The 19,804-nt window shown below is 53.6% G+C and overlaps 11 protein-coding genes across 11 annotated transcripts; 5 read left to right on the top strand and 6 right to left on the bottom strand.

Annotated features, from left to right (window-relative positions):
* Positions 1-178: 178 nt before the first annotated feature.
* Positions 179-1,471, bottom strand: IUM83_15432 (Zea mays Retrotransposon Opie-2; the record flags this gene model as incomplete). Its single annotated transcript, XM_067940247.1, has 1 exon — positions 179-1,471. The coding sequence occupies one exon, from the start codon at positions 1,469-1,471 to the stop codon at positions 179-181; it is 1,293 nt and encodes a 430-aa protein (XP_067784621.1).
* A 3,602-nt stretch (positions 1,472-5,073) lies between these two features.
* Positions 5,074-5,712, bottom strand: IUM83_15431 (Mitochondrial substrate carrier family protein B; the record flags this gene model as incomplete). The annotated part of the gene is made up of 1 exon (XM_067940246.1): positions 5,074-5,712. One exon carries the CDS (start codon positions 5,710-5,712, stop codon positions 5,074-5,076), a length of 639 nt encoding a protein of 212 aa, XP_067784608.1.
* Positions 5,713-5,999: 287 nt separating this feature from the next.
* Positions 6,000-7,067, top strand: IUM83_15430 (vesicle transport through interaction with t-snares 1a; the record flags this gene model as incomplete). The annotated part of the gene is made up of 6 exons (XM_067940245.1): positions 6,000-6,099; positions 6,177-6,235; positions 6,332-6,502; positions 6,581-6,624; positions 6,703-6,767; positions 6,847-7,067. The coding sequence occupies 6 exons, from the start codon at positions 6,000-6,002 to the stop codon at positions 7,065-7,067; spliced, it is 660 nt and encodes a 219-aa protein (XP_067784658.1).
* Positions 7,068-7,193: 126 nt separating this feature from the next.
* On the bottom strand, positions 7,194-8,165 carry IUM83_15429 (uncharacterized protein; the record flags this gene model as incomplete). Its single annotated transcript, XM_067940244.1, has 2 exons — positions 7,194-7,755; positions 7,852-8,165. 2 exons carry the CDS (start codon positions 8,163-8,165, stop codon positions 7,194-7,196), a joined length of 876 nt encoding a protein of 291 aa, XP_067784593.1.
* A 142-nt stretch (positions 8,166-8,307) lies between these two features.
* Positions 8,308-9,922, top strand: IUM83_15428 (O-sialoglycoprotein endopeptidase; the record flags this gene model as incomplete). Its single annotated transcript, XM_067940243.1, has 8 exons — positions 8,308-8,686; positions 8,772-8,868; positions 8,939-9,061; positions 9,151-9,240; positions 9,317-9,392; positions 9,481-9,550; positions 9,634-9,808; positions 9,880-9,922. 8 exons carry the CDS (start codon positions 8,308-8,310, stop codon positions 9,920-9,922), a joined length of 1,053 nt encoding a protein of 350 aa, XP_067784666.1.
* A 2,189-nt stretch (positions 9,923-12,111) lies between these two features.
* Positions 12,112-12,507, top strand: IUM83_15427 (uncharacterized protein; the record flags this gene model as incomplete). The annotated part of the gene is made up of 1 exon (XM_067940242.1): positions 12,112-12,507. One exon carries the CDS (start codon positions 12,112-12,114, stop codon positions 12,505-12,507), a length of 396 nt encoding a protein of 131 aa, XP_067784606.1.
* Positions 12,508-12,592: 85 nt separating this feature from the next.
* IUM83_15426 (Telomeric repeat binding protein) lies at positions 12,593-14,017 on the top strand (the record flags this gene model as incomplete). The annotated part of the gene is made up of 4 exons (XM_067940241.1): positions 12,593-13,011; positions 13,095-13,242; positions 13,310-13,711; positions 13,790-14,017. 4 exons carry the CDS (start codon positions 12,593-12,595, stop codon positions 14,015-14,017), a joined length of 1,197 nt encoding a protein of 398 aa, XP_067784594.1.
* Positions 14,018-14,120: 103 nt separating this feature from the next.
* IUM83_15425 (Extradiol ring-cleavage dioxygenase) lies at positions 14,121-15,038 on the bottom strand (the record flags this gene model as incomplete). The annotated part of the gene is made up of 1 exon (XM_067940240.1): positions 14,121-15,038. One exon carries the CDS (start codon positions 15,036-15,038, stop codon positions 14,121-14,123), a length of 918 nt encoding a protein of 305 aa, XP_067784656.1.
* Positions 15,039-15,652: 614 nt separating this feature from the next.
* Positions 15,653-16,512, bottom strand: IUM83_15424 (UDP-N-acetylglucosamine--peptide N-acetylglucosaminyltransferase SEC; the record flags this gene model as incomplete). The annotated part of the gene is made up of 2 exons (XM_067940239.1): positions 15,653-16,093; positions 16,192-16,512. The coding sequence occupies 2 exons, from the start codon at positions 16,510-16,512 to the stop codon at positions 15,653-15,655; spliced, it is 762 nt and encodes a 253-aa protein (XP_067784595.1).
* A 421-nt stretch (positions 16,513-16,933) lies between these two features.
* IUM83_15423 (Extradiol ring-cleavage dioxygenase) lies at positions 16,934-17,830 on the bottom strand (the record flags this gene model as incomplete). The annotated part of the gene is made up of 1 exon (XM_067940238.1): positions 16,934-17,830. One exon carries the CDS (start codon positions 17,828-17,830, stop codon positions 16,934-16,936), a length of 897 nt encoding a protein of 298 aa, XP_067784610.1.
* A 1,069-nt stretch (positions 17,831-18,899) lies between these two features.
* Positions 18,900-19,760, top strand: IUM83_15422 (UDP-N-acetylglucosamine--peptide N-acetylglucosaminyltransferase SEC; the record flags this gene model as incomplete). The annotated part of the gene is made up of 1 exon (XM_067940237.1): positions 18,900-19,760. The coding sequence occupies one exon, from the start codon at positions 18,900-18,902 to the stop codon at positions 19,758-19,760; it is 861 nt and encodes a 286-aa protein (XP_067784655.1).
* Between the last annotated feature and the right edge of the window lie 44 nt (positions 19,761-19,804).

Genomic DNA, 19,804 nt, shown 5'->3' with positions numbered 1-19,804 from the left:
CTACTATCGCTTGGATCTTCATCCTTCCCTTGACTTGAGAGACAACCGTGCGACCGTCAGCAACCTTAATCGCGAGCGCGGGGCTCGTGCTGGTAGCCACGAGGTCTTCCTGTCGGCCCGTCAGATGGTGAGACGCGCCCAAGTCCGGCAGGATAGGGCACCACCAGACGCCAGCCCTTCATTGGTCGTCCTCATCGTTCTCGCTCTCTTCCTTGGCTTCTGCGTTAAGTGCCGTGCCTTTATCAAACTCACCGTTCTTGTTGCCCTGCAAGTAAGTGCGGCAGAAATCAGCGGTGTGACCCGTCGCACCGCACTCGTAGCACTTGAACGAGCTCTTGGTGTTAGTGTTGGTGGTCTTCGGCTTCTTCTTCCGCTCCACGACTGCGGCTTGGGCTTCCGCAGGACGTTTCTTCGGGTTCTTGGCGTTCTTTGCAATCGTCTGCTGAGGCTTCTTGCTCGCGGGCTTCGCGCTCTTGCTTTTCGGCGCAGTTGCAGCAGGCGGCGCGACTTTGGTCTTTCTTCGGTCCGGAAGGCGCCCGTCGGTTTCCGCTTTGCGCGCCAACGCTGCCACCGCCACCTTCAGTTGGTCTTCGGGCTTCGTCTTCAAGACGACCTTCGTCTCCAGAAAGTCCGTGAACTTGGGGTATGCGTTTCTCACGAAGGCGACTAGGGCGTGGCGCGCGTTCGCGGGAACTGCCTTTCCACCTTCCAGCGCATCCGCCATCTGGAGCAGCCGGTCGGCTAACTCTCTATACGTCTCATTCCAGCGCTTCATTTCCTTCTTAATGCGCTCGGCGATGTCCACGCCCAGTAGGACCGGTCTGAACTCGTACATCAGCGCATTTGCACCATCGGAGTAAGACGCTGCGGGGTTGGCGGTGCGCCAGTCACGATACCAGCGGCGCGCCATACCCGTGAGATACAGCTTGAACACAGCCTTCTTCACGTCCTCACGCCACACCTGACCTGCAAGCGCTTGAGCGTCGTCGATCTGTTCGTCGAGCTCCTCGCAGAACTCACGAGCCTTGGCGTCGAAGTTTCCCGTCGCTACCGAGCCATCAAACCGTTCAACCTTGATGTTGCGTAGGTCGATCTTGTCCGAACGCTTCCCGCGCACAGCGTTGTTGATCTCGCCGGCGCCGCTGTCGGACTCATCGTCGTGATTGGGTTCTTGTTCTGGCTGGGGCTGCGAATGTTGGCTTCCGCCGCCATCTCGGTTCGCACCGAAGGCAGCAGCCGGTGAGGTAAGCGCGGGGTCGAGCGCCGTGGCGCTTGCTGGGGCTTGTGCAGTCTGTGCGGGAGGCAGGGCTGGTACAGGAGCTTGACTAGCGGCTTGTGTAGCCTGAGCGGGAGGCGGGGTTGGCACAGGAGCTTGACTCGTGCTGGCTCGAGCAGCGGGTGGTGCGGGGTTAGCTTGACTTCCACCATTGGCCGCTGCTGCAGCTACGCTTCCACGTGTGCTCACCACCATGAGCGATCTGCGGCTGTTAACCTGTAAGTTCCACGACACGGGGTGAGTGCTTTGACGCAATATTCACAATGTTCTGTTCTTCGCTTAGACTCCAACTCAACCCATTGGACTGGACCTCCCCTAGAGGTCCACAAAGGTCCAGGGAGATGAGTTGCTTGCGCGACTGGTGGGCTCAATGCGGAAACGTCACGAGCCACATCATTCGGAATCCTGACATTGTCGGATTCCAATTCGGTTGCAACTGCTTGCTTGCCGTGTCCGATACCTAGCAGGTAGTTTGCAAATTCTTGAGCTTCATGAGCACTTTCTGGAGTTTGAGCCTTGTGAACGCGCATGTTAATACAAAAAAGCATACACACGAAGTGGCGCCATAAGTAGGACAGTTTGAGAGTCGGGGATATCACTTAGCTGGTACAGCGCGAGGAATAACTTGGTGAAGTCTCCAGAAAGCAGCATGGTAATTCCACCAACAGGTCGGCTCATTGTGTCCGATCGAGGCTTCATACTGATATTTGTGGGTCATGGGTGATTCATCCCACACAATGAAGCTTGTATTCTCTGGTAGTGCTGCTTCTTTAAGTGCACTCCAAAGTTGCAGGTAGGAGTTTCATCTGGATCCAATGGTAGGCGAAACGTTGAATGCTCAGTTCTCCCACCGGTCAGAAGCTGAGCGGCGATGCACTACCTGCTACCGCCAGAGCTATACAACGGTAATGGTGAACGCTACCCAATATCTTGTCTAAGAAAAATGATTTTCCAGTCCCTGCTGGGTCCAGAAACAATTGTTTGCCGGATCTATGCGGCTTGGGTTCTGCGATTCCACCCAATAACATCCCGTCGGATAACACAGCTGCAATGGCTTTGTCGGACACGTATCGCTCGTCCGAGTTAAGATGACCCACGCTCAGTACGCATTGTTCCAATTGATCGGGCACGTCTGATGTTTCATTTCTAGAAGGCGGTTTCGATTTCGATCAGCAACACCTTGAGCAGTCTCAACATCGCTGAAATGTTCGAACTGTGGGAGCGAATCATGGTAATCAACAATATTCTGGCCGTTAGAAATGAGGTAGCTATTTACGTCATGCAAGATCAAATACAACACTCACCGGTAAATTAGACTGTTCAGTTCAATTGAAAACGGGTCCACATTGATTTCATGTTCTCGGCGATTTTCACGAACTCAGCGGTTGTGCTCAGAAACTTCATTGCGTAAATAGGCCTCACTTAAGGCGGAGATGTGAGAAGTCCATAATTCGCCCGGGTCGGTCGGCACACAATACACCACCAAAACAGCGAAAAGGTGCCGCAATTGGGCGGGCATCTGAAACGATGTAGCTACCAGTAGGCGCTGGTGGTTCTCCTCATCCGACTCCAGTAAACCCAGCGCCTGCGCAGCAGATTTGAAATATTATTTCACTTCTCAATCAACCGCCCTTAAATCGTCGAACGATCTGGGCCCTCGGTGATAGCAAAGAAGAAATCGGATGTAGAATCGGTTGGTAAGCCTAGGATACCAAAATCATTCTACCTATGGATTTGTCTCCACCTGGAGTCCGGGGCACCCGACGGTTTTGAATGCCAACTTTTTTTCCAAACAAAAAGGATTGGTACTTCGTTGTACAGTAACTCGAGGGAATTATCACCAATGATCAATTCTGGGAGCACAAATCGAAAAAAACGCCATCAGCATGGTGAACTCGTTGGGCACCAAAACGTCCTCCAGCCGCGAATTGATAGCGTAATGGACCATCTGTTTGCCTTCTTCATGAACGGGGAGGCGATGCACGTGGTGAGACTTGTGCTTACTCGAGGAACCGTTTTATACAGGATTGGGATCATTGTCAAGCCATAATAAATATTTTAAATCTGCCTCAAACAACAATAAATGATGCCGTATTTTATACTGTATATTGGAACATCATTATTAATAATTTAAAACTGTATCCTGAAGGCGAACATGCGAATCGTGTGCCTCTGACTAAACGTATGCAATTCCTCGCAAGATTTAGTAGCAGTCTCTTATATAAATAGTAGATTATAGGGAGGGCTCCATGAGCAGGATTTGCTGATAGTCTCGTATATAAAGAGTCCGCTGTAGAGAGGTACGACTGTACCATCAAGAGAAGGCGATGTCAGTGATGTGGTGCACACATAGTACTGTGGTACACACAGAGCCTTGTATTGGGAGGCGTCTGCCCAGCCCAGGATAGCGCCAGTATACAAAAAAGTGGATAAAGTGTGACAGGAAGCTTCCCGTTCACTAAAAATGTGGCCGTACGGTACCACCCCTAAGGGCACCCAGAAATATATAATATATATTTATTGTGGTTTGCAGATATTTTGTCGCTCGGATTTAGGGCTTAGATCGATCTCTGAGATAAAATAATTCGAAGACATAAAAATGCGAGACGGTAGTAAATCGACCTCCAGGCGTAGGAAAGTCGCACCACCTCTTCCTACTTAACATAACGGGCGCATCGTTGGTTCTCAGGACACCGAGGTAACGTCGCCGGCCACTGCTACTCCGGTACGGCTCTATTGGATGTGTTTAACGGCTCATTAGCTTCGTCTGTGAGTGCACGTGCGGCTCCTGCATCACTCGGCTTTCCCCTTCTCTCTGCTCCCCGCCATGTAAGACCACATGATACTACACTACCATTTCACTTTAGGAAAAGCGTTTCGTATGAACTGCTGTAGCTCCTCTAAATAAAATGTAGGGTGCGCTTTCACGTACTTTCGAGCACGGGTAACCACGACACTCGGCCAACGCGACGAGCGGTTAGTTCGATCTCCTTCATCAACCACACCATCGGTCAAAAACAACTTGTACCAACGTTGCAGTGTTCGCACGTTAGGCCAAAATATATCGCTAACATACTGCATACAGATTCCATACACATGCATAACAAAAACAGCTCGTCAACGGTAGTCGGGAGAGTGCATGCTGCACTTGTGCACGATGAAGGTTTTCGGAAACTGCGGTGCTTCGACAGATCGGCAGCGTACAACTCGTCAAGTGTCCAGATGTAAGTGTCCAATTGCATATGTTATATATATATAAATCACGGCATTATAATCCGTACACAGCCACCGCGATTTAAAATAAATCGGCTCGAATTGCGTTTTTGGATCGGCAATTCGACCACAGATAGCGTAAATCGAGATCGATATCGAGGCTGGTGAAAATAACTTGGTCGAGTTAGTGGCCATCTGTTTTTATATCGGGCGCCAGATATTATAACTCGGGCAAAACACTAGGTGAAAACGACAAACGCATTGCAAAGCATAATATAGATATTATCTGATAATACTTTCCAACAGGCAGTCTTGTCGAAATTGTGGTGTACAGTACTACTACTAGTAGTAGTACGAAATATCCTTCCAGTCACGCGAGTATTAATAACGCCGTCCGACTACTTTCTGCGACACTGATTACCGGTACGTTTGTTGTTTAGGATGAGAGGGTAGTTTAGCGGATACCGGATAGAGGAATCCGCTGAATGCATCTGAGCTGGCGGATCGCTCAATCCGGCGGACCGAAATAGCGGAACTGAAAAGGAGGACACGTTACTGTCTAACGACTAGCGACACATTGCATCTTAGTTGCAGCACGTGGCCTTAGCGTCGGGGTCGGGGAAGTACATGCCAGCGGCCTTGAGCTTGCGGTTAATGTAGAACATGGCGCCAGCGATGATGGCCACGAACGTCGCGACGAAGCCAAGGATGGTCTGCAGCGTCTGCTGGTACTCCTCCTCCTTCTTCTGGGCCGCACCAGCTTCGCGCTGGGCACGCGACTGCTTCTTGCTCTTGCGGCTGCGACGCTTGGGCTTCTTGGCGTTCTTCTCGGTCTTCTTCTCCTCCGTCTCACCCTTCTCCTCCTTGTCCAGGCGCTCCAGGTAGCGCTGGATGCGGCGCGCCACCTCGGCGCGGCAGCGGTCGGACACCTTCGTGGGGTCTGTCGGGTTCTCCTGCACCTGCTTGAGGCACTTGGCCGACATCTTGGAGAATACCTTCTCGATGGCCTCGGGCGTCAGGCGCGGGTCGATCTCCTGCACCGGCACGGCGTCGGCCTCGTCCAGCGTCGCCTCCGTCTCCGGCTGCGCCTCCAGCGTCTCCTCCTCGACGACCAGGTCGCTGTCCGCGTCGACCGCCACCTCCTGCGGCTCGCTATCGGCCATTCCCACGGCAGCCAGCACCGCCAGCGCCACCAGCAACAGCGTCAGGATTCCACCACGCATCTTGAGATACTTCACTTGAGAGTTGGCTGTCCTGCGCGAATGGCTGGTTTCCTCTGCACGGCAACTTGTCGAATGCCACGCGGCCGATACACTTTTCGTTTCACCTAATTAGCGGTACTGTATTCAACGCCTTATTAAGGGTATTGGATCATGTGGACCACACCTCTATATGCTAAAAACAGTGCGGCCGAATTGGGGTCCCGCATTTTTTCTTGCTTGATTTTCCAAGTGCACTAAGACAGCAGGCAGTCGACGTCCGGCCTCCTTTCTCGCGTGCATCGAGCAGGATGACCACCATCTTCGACGGCTACGATGAGGAGTACCGCACGCTGACGAGCGACATCTCCAAGAAGATCAGTGAGATCGCGTCCTACGAGGACCAGAAAGGTGAAGCGCGCGAACTGGTGTCTGTCTGATTCGGTCGACCTTGGGCCATTTTTGCTGACGACTTGTTGCTGCTGCAGACAAGAAGAAGGCGAGTATCGTGCATGTGGGCGACCTCCTGACTCAAGCCACGCAGCTGGTAGGACGCACTCGCTGCTGAGAGGGGGAGGGGGAGATCTGGTGAAGCTGACGCTCGACTCTTGCGGTGTGGCGGCCTTTGTGCGTGTTCTTTTAGATCCAGCAGATGGAGCTGGAAGTGAGGAGTCTGGATGCCGCGACGCGTCGAGAGCTCTCGAAGAAGGTGGACCAGTACAAGAAGAGTCTGGCGTCGCTGTCGGCGGACCACAAGAAAATCCGAGAAAAGGAGGAGCGAGAAGGACTTTTTGGTGACCGCGATGGCAATGCGGTAAGGGTGGCACCAAGCTTCAGACGTCACTTATTTTAGAGTTTTGTTAACGCTGGTGTTGCGGCTGTGCTTTACTAGGCTTCGGCGGAGCATCGCAGCCGGATGGCAGCGGCTACAAACAAGTACGACATTTTTGCAGTGTTTGACAAGGTTCAAGCAAAGATGTAACCAGTGTGATCGTGTGTGTTGTGGGTATGCAGGATGAAGGGAACGACGGACAAGCTTGCTGCTGCACGGAAAGAGATTGCCGACACGGAGGAAGTTGGTACGTGCATGTTGTAGCTGTTGTGAATGTTGGTTTTGGCGGGGGTACTGACTTTCGACTGCTGTTTCAACTTGCACAGCTCTTGCAATTGGTGACGAGCTTAGCCGAAACCGCGAAAAGATCGAAGCTACACACGCTAAAGTGAAGGGGGTGAACGAGATGGCTCGCCGCGGAGGTAACATCGTGGGTCGCATGTCAGCACGAGACAAGCGCCAACGCTTGGCCCTTTCGATTGCAGCGGGTTTCATCATCATCGCCATTCTGCTGCTGATTTATTTCGGCATCTTCAAAAAGAAGTAAGAACGGATCCTCGCGGGTTCGGCAATAAGCCAGTAAATTGCATGACATTTGTTTACAAACGTTGAGCTCTGCTCGAACCTAGCCAGATTCGGACTAATGTCGAAGGCCCACCAGTTCCACACCACTTCAAACCGCGAAACGCTCGTTAGCCTCCTGCTTAAAGGTATGGCCTCCAGCGCTGGACCCAGCGGCATCATCTGGGCGCAGCGACCTTTCTTCTGGTGCCCCCTTGGCCGTCGGGGACTTTTTCCCTTGAACATGGCCTCCTTTCGTGAGGTAGATTGGGGCGTATCCGTTTTGGTAGCGCCTGCGCTGGTGAAGGACCAAGCCAAGGCAAAACAAGGCCGTCACGGACGCAGCTACAACAGCGGTGGGAGTCCGCGGAGCGGTTGCCTTGGAGTCGGACTCGAGCGGTTCTCCCGGTGCGTCGAAAATGCCAATGGCGAGCTTGCTACCGTAGAACTGCCCACTGTTGTATTCTTCCACAATCTGCGCTCGTTCGTCGTCTTCAAAAAGAAGAGGAACATAACCATATGAGCATGAGTGCCAGAATTCAGCACGAAAGTGATGTAAAGAGAGCTTGCCTGATAGAGCGTGGCGCTTGTAGCCTTCCAGTTTCCACGAGGCTCCGAATTCATGCGTCAGCAGGATGCTGTAGAACTCCACCTTGGTCATGTCAAATTGGCAGCTTCAACGATCACGCAGCACAGCGTCAATTGGTTGTTCGTACGGCCTCTCTCTATCGCCAGCTACATGTACAGTGCCACACAGCTATCCCCCCCACCTGTCCTCCTTCGTCGTGGGCGAATCCGCGAGGCAGTCCGTGAGCGGCGCTAGCTGCACCAGCATGGCGACTTTGGTGCTGTTCTCGGTCACCATCTTGGACTCGCTGGCCGATATGATGCTCACCGGCTTGTACGCTTCCGCCGCAGCGACGCCCAGCTTCTGGTTGAGCTTGCTCACGCCCAGCTGGCACGTGCTGAAGAGCTCCATGCACGACGGCGTCGTGAGCAGCGTCGCCATCTCCAGCCCCAGGCACTGGTTGAAGTCCGCGTGGACGCCCGCGGCCCAGCAAAGCGCGGCGAACGCCATGAACATCACCGCCAACGACCTCATCATACCCGCCAACAGATCTTCTGGCCTTGAAAGGTCGCAGCTTTAGACATTCCTTCCATATGGCATATTGTCGACGATTCAATACGCCATGAGACAGGTTTTTCATTTGGACCAGCAATTGAAAATGACGCCGCCGATGCGCAAGGACGGCGACGTGCTCGCCATGGGCATCGAGGGCAGCGCCAACAAGCTGGGCGTAGGCATCATCCGCTACCGCGCAGACGGTAAGACGGAGATCCTGTCGAACCCTCGCAAGACGTACATCACCCCTCCGGGCCAGGGCTTCCTGCCGCGCGAGACGGCCTGGCATCACCAGAACCACGTGGTGGGCATCGTGCGGGCGGCGCTGGCCGAGGCCGGCGTCTCTCCGCAGCAACTGGACTGCATCTGCTACACCAAGGGCCCCGGCATGGGAGGGCCGCTGCGCTCGGCCGCCGTCTGCGCGCGGATGCTGTCGCTGCTGTGGAACAAACCGCTGGTGGGCGTCAACCACTGCGTCGGCCGTACGTTCGGCCGTAGTTTATAGCGGCGATTCTGGATACGCTGATGTAGTCTTTACGCTAATTTGTCCTGTGTCGGTGGACGTAGATATTGAGATGGGCCGCACGGTGACCAAAGCCGCCAACCCCGTCGTGCTTTACGTCAGCGGTGGCAACACCCAAGTGATCGCCTATTCGATGCAATGGTGCGGCAGTACGGCGCGGTAGAGCTGGGTGTGCTCGCATCTAATTGATGGAACCTCGTGTTTTGTGCAGCTATCGCATTTTCGGCGAAACGATCGATATCGCGGTGGGAAACTGTCTCGATCGCTTTGCGCGAGTGCTGGAGCTATCGAACGACCCGAGTCCGGGATACAACATCGAGGTGCTGGCGAGAGAGTACGTCGTTGTTTTAGCCGGATTGTTTTCTATATCATTGCTGACTGATGACGCCTTGCTGTTGGTGTGGCGTCCGTGATCTGGTGCAGAGGCAAGAAGTTCATTGAGCTGCCATACATTGTGAAGGGCATGGATGTGTCCTTCTCGGGTATATCTACTTTCATCGAAAAGGAGGCCAAGTGCGTTCTACAAATCACGATTTCGGTTTAAACGGCATGTTGACGTCTGCCCCTGTTGTTCTTGTAACTTATATAGCGAAAAGATCAAGTCCGGAGAATGCACCAAGGCGGATTTGTGCTACTCACTGCAGGAAACGATATTTGCCATGCTGGTATGATGTCTAATCTGCCTAGTTGTGGTGTTAACTACATATATGCTTATGGTGGACGCTAATTTTTTCTTCGTGATCTATTTACAAGGTGGAAATTACGGAGCGTGCGATGGCTCACTGCGGGCAATCTGAGGTGCTTATCGTTGGTGGCGTCGGCTGTACGTTCAGTATTGTGTTCATTGTTTCTGTTCATGAATTGAAGCGATAATGACACTGACTGAATTTTGCTGTTCTTTTGCAGGCAACCTGCGACTTCAAGAAATGATGGGTATTATGGCGAAGGAACGCAATGGGCGCGTGTGCGCTATGGACCAGCGTTATTGCATCGACAACGGCGCGATGATCGCCCAAGCTGGTGTCCTTCAGTTCCAATACGGTGAAACAACGTCCCTGAACCATGCTACGTGCACGCAAAGGTACGATTGTTAATATCGGCTGAAAGATATTATTATTGAAGATTCATGTGCTAACTTGTCCTCGCCAATAGATTCCGGACGGATGAGGTCCCAGTGATTTGGCGCTCCGACTGAAGAGGATAGCTCATCGACTCGCCCATACAGGTGCAGACAAAAAAATAAAATGTTGCCTGGGTACTACCGCAATCTCCTACGCCTAGGGCTTTTACTTGAGTGGGTGAAACATGGTAGGAGACGCACGGGATGGGGTCAAACGACCCAGCAGAACCTAGAATGCTCTGATTAGCACTGTACCACAAGATTACTCTGCAGCGTGGAATCCTATTCCTCCGCCAGGGAGATTTATGATGCTGATGGAAATGCTGACTGGATCGAATGACGCATCGAGTCCTTTATTGATACAGGTGGACTTGTGGGAATGGTAAAGCAATGCTTGCGAACTTGTATTCGCCGCGTTTACAAGTTCCTGCTTCGAGTTCATGTTTGCAACACTGAAAACTTTTGAAAGAAAGTTTGAAGGTGATAAGATCCGAGATGAAGAAGTACTGGTGAAAAAGGTCGCGCCGCCATATCATTCCCGGTGAACTGCCTTGGGCTAAAATAGAAGTACAACCTATTTTCGCTTATAAGGAGGTATTTGGCGTTATAGCCTTCAGAGATAGATCTGCCGCTGGCTTTGCTCGGTGTGATATTCGTGCAAAGCGAATAGATCAAGAAAACATGGACCGAGGTCGGCGAGCAGAACCGTACAGCAATGCTACAATCTGGACTCGCGAGATCGCCAGGAACTTGGCCGGTCACTTGTCTCGAGTCTCAAACGCTCATAGTTGTGTGGATACGAGATCTCCAAAATCAACACACCTCCCTCAATTCCACCACTCGTATGTCCAAAAGAGATGCCCTACCAGCCCAATGAAGACGCGACAACATCTTACAACGATTTCGCGACCCAGTGAACACGAAAATGATCTCAGGAGTCTTGGTGGAGGCAGCGCGCGAGAAGAGACCGATGGGGCTCCACCTAGTTATAAGGTCGAAATTAATCAAGAGGTCTCAGACCGACGAGTACGGATCCCGGCAGTCAAACCTCCAGCCAGACAAAACATGGGGAACGGGATGACTGTTGATGCAACTACGTACGATGCCCCTCTTGTCCTACCGCATCAGCGAAATCGCCTTGCTCACGACTACTACAAAAGACAGGAACAGCGAAAAATCTGGCAGGAGAACCAGGTGAGATTGACCTCGCTACAAACAACTTCGGACAGCACTAACCTTACTCGGTGATTATGTTACAGGCTTTCATAAAGCGTCTACAGAGTACAAAAGCGACCCTGAACTCCAAGGAATGGGAAAAAGACGGAAAGTGGACACAAGAGTTCCTAAAAAATCAGGAAAAACGTCGGTCTGCACTACAACAAGAACTACGAAGAGCTCAGGTCTCACCGCAAGCTGTTCTGCGGTCCAAGCCCCTGAAATCACTTTATACCCATCATCTGAAGAGCACTCCTAACCACGCAGGCTCTGATAAAGATTTGGATGTATCCTCGCCTACAAAAACCGGTGTGGTGGGAGTGCTCAGTGCTCGAAGCAGCTCTAAAGGGCAATTACAACAGGGCAGCCAAGGAAGTTCAGATGCAAATGTCCAGCAAGCGAGTGCTGCGAACCATCGACGCATCATGGAGTTACGGAAGCAAAAACTGTCGCCCCGCTTGGCCCATCCGGTAGAATCTTCATCTACAGGGCTAAGTACACCCGACACGATAAACCCAGATACAAGTGACGAGACAGCATATATTCCGGATAATGAAATCGTCTCCGTGCGGTTCACATTTTCACGTGGCCGAAGTCGAGGAACTGACTCGAGCTCAGGCGTCATCAACCAAGCCGACCCACCAGGGTCATTGGATGTATACGAAAGCGATCGAGATATGATGAGTCTTTCGGGGGCTTTTTCTCCAGGAGTCGAATTGGAGACAGCGCTGAATGCGGTGGCAGTGAGGGGCACAAATCTCGATCCATCCGAGTGTGATCAGCCGATAGAAATTGTCGCTGATGCCCACGAGGACTCGACCATCGCGATCGAGGCTCAACTACAGGAAGTAGATGATCGTTCCAGCGATGCGGTGGGAAGCGTCATTAATGTCGCTGGAGGTACATCTGATGTCGAACGTGAGATCACGAAAAGTATGTTTCACACCGAGGATGAAGGCATACATGTTGATAACGGCGACTTTAGCCCACCTGCATCCGCACCCGAGGACGCAGTAGTTGCTACAAGAAGCGAAGATGACTCTGATGAGATGTCTGCCGTGACCGAACCCGAACAGGCTGAAGACGTGGCTAGCCCAGGCAACGAGAAGGAAAAAAGCGAGGTAGATGGTGCACATGGTCGAGACGAAGAATGGAAGTCACCACCATTTCCAGAAGAACAGCAAACACAGCAGGTCTCGTCTGCCGATGAGGAAGATGAAGCTTACGACGGCGACAATTTCGACGAGGACGGTCTTCCGTCTGCCCGAACAGCAGAAGAGCTGCCCCAAGTAAACGACAACCACGAAGTTAGTGGATACGGAAGCGAGTTTGAGGAGGAACCTGGCGGCAACGCTTTGAGCATTGTCAATACTGCCGTCCTCGCTGCCAACCAAGACGAAGGCAACGACGAGGATGAATACTCGCACGATGACTTCGTGGACTAAAAAAGCAAGTTGAAGTGCACAATAAATAGTCCTATTGGACTATTTAGTGTCACAATTTGCATTTCGAGTCGTGCCTAGGCCAGCGATGCCCACGCCGTCCTCCGCCTCGAGCAGCAGGCGCGCGTCGATCAGCTCCGTCACGTCTTCGGGGCGCCGACGCAAGGACCAGTCTCTGCTGGACGTGGCTGCCTCGCTGGGCCAGCGCACGCCGGAGCGCTCGCAGCCGAGCGGCGAGGGCGTCCCTGCACGCTCGAGGCAGCTGGACTTCGGCAGCGAGGCCGGCGACGACGTGGACGATGAGCAGACTCAGCTGGAGGGGGACGACGCACAGGCTGGCGATGTTCTGGCACAGGGAGGAGCAAAGGAGGAGGGGGCTGGAGATGGAGAGGCAGCTGCTGGCGGAGAGATGAAGGTGCCGGTGCAGGTGGAGATCGTCGACCGGGAGGACGAAGAGGGCGACAGTCTCGAGAGTGAGCGAGACGCGGCTGATATCCGTCCTAGGAGGTGAGGAAGCGGGCGTTGTGGGTTGCTGAGTGAGAGGTGCAGTATTTAAAAGCTGACTCACTGGTGTGTTATGATGGAGCTAGAGGACGGCGGGCAACGGTCTTTTGGAGTGAGGACGAGGAAGAATTCCTCCGTCAAGGCGTGGCGAGACGCGGGATCGGAAAGTGGAAGCAGATTCTGCACGACGGTGCAGGTGTGTTCTCTGCACATCGGACCAATGTGGATCTGAAGGTAAGGTGCTTATTTTTGCTGGGTGTTTGTTGGTGAGGGTAGCTGACGGATTGGCATGTGGATGTAGGACAAGTGGAAAAACTTGCAAACGTCTAGGCAGACTAGTCGACGGAGGCGCAAAGCTCCAGGCACTTTGACTCCACCAGCTGAAAATGATGAGCCTGACAGCGAGCGAGACGCACCAGAGCGCCCCGCGAAGCGGCGCGCGCCATCGAATGCTAATGCGAGTGAAGAATCATCGGCGGACAGTGCACAGCCACGACCCCGTCGGAAAGCTGCTGTCGTGGCTGGCCGCGCAATGACTAGAGTGGCTAAGCAAAATGCTGAGGCGGAGTCTTTACCCGGCGAAGTAAACGAGGAGTATCGCGTTGAAGACCGGAACTCCGACCCTGACAGCGCTACGACTGATTCGAATGAGCTCACCGGTTCGGTGGAGTTGAAGATCGCTACAGACAAGTCGTTTCCTGAGGTACGTTGGTGAAGCATACGTCTTACTTTGGCCATGTAGCCAGCCACTGACTGTCCCCCCTTGTTTATGGTGTTGCAGCTTGTTGTTGTTAAGATAAATCTCAGCTCGTGCCAAAGCATTTCTGCACTAAAGAATCACCTTCGGACGACTGTATTTTCAGACGCCTTTGCGGACGCGGAGCTTCAGGTCGTTGGGCTTGAGTCAAGAACGCTATTTGAAGATAATGAACGACTATCGCAGTGCATCCGAAAGAACGGACCTGAATTTTTCATCGTCTCGGACGAAAACCCAGAGGAGTTCGTGTGAACAGATCATTGCACCTTCAGATTGTACTGCCCCATAGTTAATGAACACTTTTGCACCCCCTTCCGAATGGAGAAGCACAAGTATGCATGCTAAGCAAGTTATTTCATTGAAAAATATGTAGCGACATTCGGCAACCGTAGAACACAATCAAATGCTGTTTACTACTGCACCCCCACGCATAGTTTGCAAAGGAAAAGTGTCCGACAGCCCAGCCTCCGAAAATGAGCTTAGCACCGGGTTCCTTCTCTTCCATACCTGCTCCAGCTCCAACGATGAAGGGCATAAAATGATCAGGTGACGGGTGAGCCCATTTTGCACCGGGTGCGTCGCGCCAGTGGGTAATGAGGTTAATACGCTCCTTCATGGTGAGTTTGGACTCCGATGCCAGGGTATCGTTGAGCCACGCTTGGAATGCCCGCGCTCCTTCGACGAGAGAAGGATTACGACTGTGGAAGCCGCGGAGGTTGTGCGTCGACTGTCCCGAGCACAGGATCAACGTGTCCTCGTCGCGGAACGGCGCGATCGCCTTGCCAAGGTCGAAGTGGACCTGGTCGCTCAGGTACGAGTTGATGGACATGGTGACGACCGGGATGTCGGCTTGCGGGCGGATGAGCTTCATCGGCACGAACACGCCGTGGTCGAAGCCGCGGTTCACGAGCTTGGCCTTGAGGTTATTCTTCTCGAGCTGCTCCTTGACCTTCTGGGCGAACGCGGGGTCGCCCTTGGCGGGGTACACGACGTCGTACGCCTCTTGAGGGAACCCGTAGTAGTCGTAGATCATGTCTGGGTTGGCGGCGTTGGAGATCTCGAAGCCGCTGCTGTCGGACTCGAAGTGCGCCGACACGAAGAGGACGCGCTTGGGCAAGTTCTTACCGTTCGGGTAGAGCTTGTCAAAGAGAGAGGTTAGCAGTTCCGCCGCGGGGGCAGCCTCTCGCATCATATCGGCGGGGCCTGAGGAGAGCAACCACAGCGGACCGGGGCCGTGCGAGACGGCGACGGCAGGGTGGCGGAAGGCGGGCATCGCTATGATCGGGTAGTGGTGTGGTGGTGCGTTGAGCGCAAAATGCAGAATGTCATTGGGCTCAGCTCAACATGAGCCGCGTCCTCGGCTCAGGCTCCGGATTCTCGCGGCAAGAAATAGCTCTGTCCGTACAGGTGTTGAACCTGTTCACGTAATAGCCCGTGGCACCTACGCAATCGAGCGCTCACCATCCCCTGTCGCCTCATCGTCGACATATCCTCGACCCCCCCCCCCCCCCCCCCCTAGTTGCCAACTACGGTTAGTTGGACGCTAGGAGGCTTGGTCGTCGCGTCCTGCAGCTAGAAAGCTGGTGGTCTCGAAGAGAATCCGAAAAAGACGAGCGGCCACTCATAATTGTGTTCCAATTATGCTCGTGCGCGAAACACTTGTGCACACTTCGAGCCTCGAATCGCGGTTCTTGGGTCACCACTCGATCAACACTACCGACTTATTGACCGTCAAATATCGCGCAATGCGGTCCAAGCTGTACCTGCTCAACTGTTCAAGCATCAAGAACGGAGTGTATGTGCACAGCAAAGCAATTGCGGACAGCTATGCTGTATTGGGGTTGCAAGCTAAACGCTGGTGCGTTCAAGCTAGCGTTATGCGAAGCCCTACTGTCGAAGCCCCCACGCATAGTTGGCGAAGGTGAGGTGGCCCGCGCCCCATCCGCCGAAGAAGCTTTCTGCTCCGGTGTCCTCCGCGTTCATGCCGGCTCCAGCAGCGACTACAAATGGGAGGAAATGGTCGGTCGTCGGGTGCGCTAGCGTTGCTCCTGGGGCTGCCTGCCAATTGACGACTTGCTCTACGCGCTGTTCGTACGTGAGTGTAGATCTGGGCGTGAACGTGTCGTCCAGCCAGTCCTGAAACGCAGCGGCCCAGTCGACAATGGGGTGGTTAAGGTCGCGAACTCCGTGCAAATTGTGAGTCGACTGTCCGGAGCAGAAGATGAGCGTATCCTCATCGCGGAAGGGTGCAATTGCCTTGCCCAGGTTGAAGTGCGCTTTGCTGTCTAACAGGGAGTTGATGGACATGGTGACGATAGGGATATCTGCCTGGGGCCGGATCAGCAGCATGGGGACAAAACGCCGTGGTCGAAGCCCCGTTCGACAAGTTTTGCCTTGATATTGTTTCTTGCGAGACTGTCTTTCACCTTTTGGGCGAACGCGGGGTCGCCCTTGGCAGGGTACTTGACCTGGTACGACTCATCGGGAAAGCCGTAGTAATCGTAGAACATGTCGGGGCTCGCAGAGCTGGAGATCTCGAATCCATTGCGCCTGGAGTCAAAGTGCGCGGACACGAACAGGATTCGCTTGGGCTGGTTTTTATCGTTCGGGTACAGCTTTGCGAACAAGCCGGTTAGCGTTCGAGCTGGCAGCGTCTGCCGGTTCACGCCTTCGTAGCCCTTCGTTAGGAGCCACAGCGGACCAGGGCCGTGCGAGACAACAACGACGGGGTGGCGGACGGCAGTCATGCTCGTGTTTGAGCGGATCTGGGCGTGCTGGGGTGCAGGGAAGTTGAAAAATGAACGTGGTATGAGCTTGGCAACACACTGACGTCCTGCACAGTGATCTACTACACTCGTATGAGGAAATCTGTTCCCGTAATATGGTTTTTCGATTCGCAAACGCGATTATTACTCGAATACGACTCGAAGTGCACTTCGGATGGTGACAGCGCCACTGAGGCGGTTGTAGGAAGCGCGTGTGCTTCGAAACACGCGTATCGGTTTAGTTTCCAGACGTTGATGTACTGTAGCTATTTAGCTCCGGATCGGACAGCGTTCAGTACGTGTACCTTTAGTTACCGATCCTCAGGGGTGAGAAGCTAGTAGTATTGTAGTGGAAAAATGTTACTCATTAATTAGGATTGAGCAGATTTTGTTCTGCATCCGTCTACAGCTCGTCCTTTACTACATCGCTGAGGTTGGAGTCCACTCCCCACGCGTATGAGGCAAATGACATGTGTCCGAGGCCCCACCCGCCATTGAGCTTCTTGGCTGCGGGCTGGTTCTCCTCCATCCCAGCGCCAGCTGCGACCACGAACGTCGTAAAGTGATCCGGCGTTCGATGGCACTTCGACGCGTACGGCGCCTTCTTCCATGCAATGGCCGAGTCCATGCGCTCCTTATAGGTGTGTGTGGACGCCGTCGAGAGCGTCTTGTCCAGCCAGTTCTGGAACTCCAGCGCCCAGGGTTCAATCGGATGACCTTCCGGGAACCAGTCGGCGTACATGTTGTGGGTGGCTTGGCCCGACGTGATGATCAATGTGTCCTCGTCGCGGAGTGGGGCTAGGGCCCTGCCCAGTTCGAAGTGGTCCTTCGCGTCAAGCATGCGGTCGTTGATGGACATGGTGACAATGGGGATGTCCGCTTGCGGGCGCATCAGGAACATGGGCACGAACACGCCGTGGTCGAACGGGCGATCCACGAGCTTGGAGGTGATGCCGCTCTTGGACAATTGCTCCTTCACTCTCTCCGCGAAGGCGGGGTCGCCTTTGGCGCCATACACGAGCTCGTAGGACTCGGGAGGAAACCCGCTGTAGTCGTAGAACATCTCGGGCGCGGCAGACTTGGAAATCTCGATCCCGGTGCTGTGCGCCTCCCAGTGCGCGGACACGAACAGAATCCGCTTTGGCAGCTGTGCGTCGCTCGAGTAGATCTTGCTGAAGATAGCAGCCACGTTATTCGCCGACTCCGAGTGCTTGTCGAGGCCGGCAGCGCCCTCGTCCAGCAGCCAGAGCGGCCCCGCGCCATGCGAGACGGCGACCACGGGCTGACGGAACGCGTTCATATTGTGCGAAGTTGCGGCGGCTTGGGTCTGAGGGATGTTGCTGGAGGACCACAACGCGGCGAGGAAGACTGGGAATGCAGATCGGAGCCCCATGCTTAAGGCGCAGCGGCGGCAGTCTTGAAGTGAGCTCTGCGACGAGGATGGACAAGGTGACATCACGAGCTGGACAACATGAAATATAGGTTTGCTAATCACTAAGGTTCCACGAGACTCTGTACTGGTCGCTGATTGGTGGATCCTTGAGAATATAGGTCGTGATAACGTGTCCTATAAATTACGCAAGCACTATCTTCACTTGAATTTTGTATGGTCGCCATGTACGTAGCAAAAAATAATACGGACAAGAATATTTCCAATTCCCATATTTTAAAGAACTGTTCAAATCTCTACATTTGTATGGTATCTTCTGTCTGTGCATATTATACTCCCTGTCGGCGCATACAGCCTCATTTAGTCAATCATAGAGCAGTATCTACCCTTCGGGAAGTTTTGTGAGCGGAGGCATTCACATTTGTAAATCACATATCGCCCTTTATATTTGAAAATTGTATATGTTTGACTCTTTTATACCAAAATATTGTGGAAACCGACAAAAACCACGGCCTTTAACACCAAATCAGGCTGTATGCGTCAACAAAAGGAATTAGGGATCCATACAATTATAGAGTGAATACGTTACAGAATGAAGTTATAAAATCGAAGTTAAGATGCTTTCACCTTCTGAATATGCTCTCATTATGTCAAACGGTTTAACAAGGATATGTGGTTTCCTTTTAATCTTTCTGTTTAACAGCGAGAGATCACGCCGTTGTGTCTTGTAGTGTCTTGCACAATGCTTTCTGGGCTCCAGTAGGTAAAGCAAGCCCAGCGCAGCAGAATGCCGCTATTTGCCAGTTCCTTCGTGCTTACGCAAGGTGCTGCCTATCGGGCAGCGACAGCGTTATCGATGAGACAAAAAAGGGGGCAGCGTCCCATCAAGTACGTCGCCACTGCAGCCGAAACCACCAAATGCTCATTCCTCATTTCGACATCAAGTAAGCAAAGCCTTGTACCAGCTAAACCGCCAGCCATGTCCGCCTTCCGCCACCCTGTCGTCGCCGTCTCGCACGGCCCCGGTCCGCTGTGGTTGCTCTCCTCAGGCTTCGCTGGCATGAGCAAAAGCAGCGTACCCGCGCAAACGCTCACTACCACCTTCGAGAAGCTCTACCCGAACGGCGAGAACTTGCCCAAGCGCATTCTGTACGTGTCCGCCCACTGGGAGTCCGAAAGCAGCGGCTTCGAGATCTCCAACGCCGCCAACCCGGACATGATCTACGACTACTACGGGTTCCCTCAAGAGGCGTACGACGTCGTGTACCCCGCCAAGGGCGATCCCGCATTCGCCCAGAAGGCCAAGGAGCAGCTCGAGAAGAATAACCTCAAGGCCAAGCTCGTGAACCGCGGCTTCGACCACGGCGTGTTTGTCCCGATGCTATTGATTCGCCCGCAAGCCGACATCCCGATCGTCACCATGTCCATTAACTCGCGTCTCGGTAGCAAGACCCACTTCGACCTTGGCAAGGCGATCGCGCCGTTCCGCGACGAAGACACGTTGATCCTTTGCTCCGGTCAAGCCACGCACAACATGCGCGCGAGTCGCGATCCCAACAACCCCATCGTGGACTGGGCCGCAGCGTTCCAGGGCTGGCTTGACAACACACTCACGGCCGAGTCGAAGCTGAGCTACAGTCAGCGCGGCGACCAGATCATCCACTGGGACGCCGCTCCCGCAGCAAGGTTGGCTCACCCAACGCCTGATCACTTCATCCCGTTTGTCACCGCTACTGGCGCTGGCATGGAGGAGAGCAAGCCGGAGGCGGAGAAGGTGTTCGGCGGGTGGGGAATGGGCCACATGTCGTTCGCCACCTACGCCTGGGGCGTTGCGCACTAAGCCTCAACGCAGGATTTAAGACTAGCCAGAAGTATGATAACCAA

This window comes from Phytophthora cinnamomi, assembly GCF_018691715.1.
Source record: "Phytophthora cinnamomi strain GKB4 chromosome Unknown Contig87, whole genome shotgun sequence".
In the NCBI taxonomy this organism is placed as follows: Eukaryota; Oomycota; class Peronosporomycetes; order Peronosporales; family Peronosporaceae; genus Phytophthora; species Phytophthora cinnamomi.
This window is presented reverse-complemented; position numbering and strand designations above follow the sequence as displayed.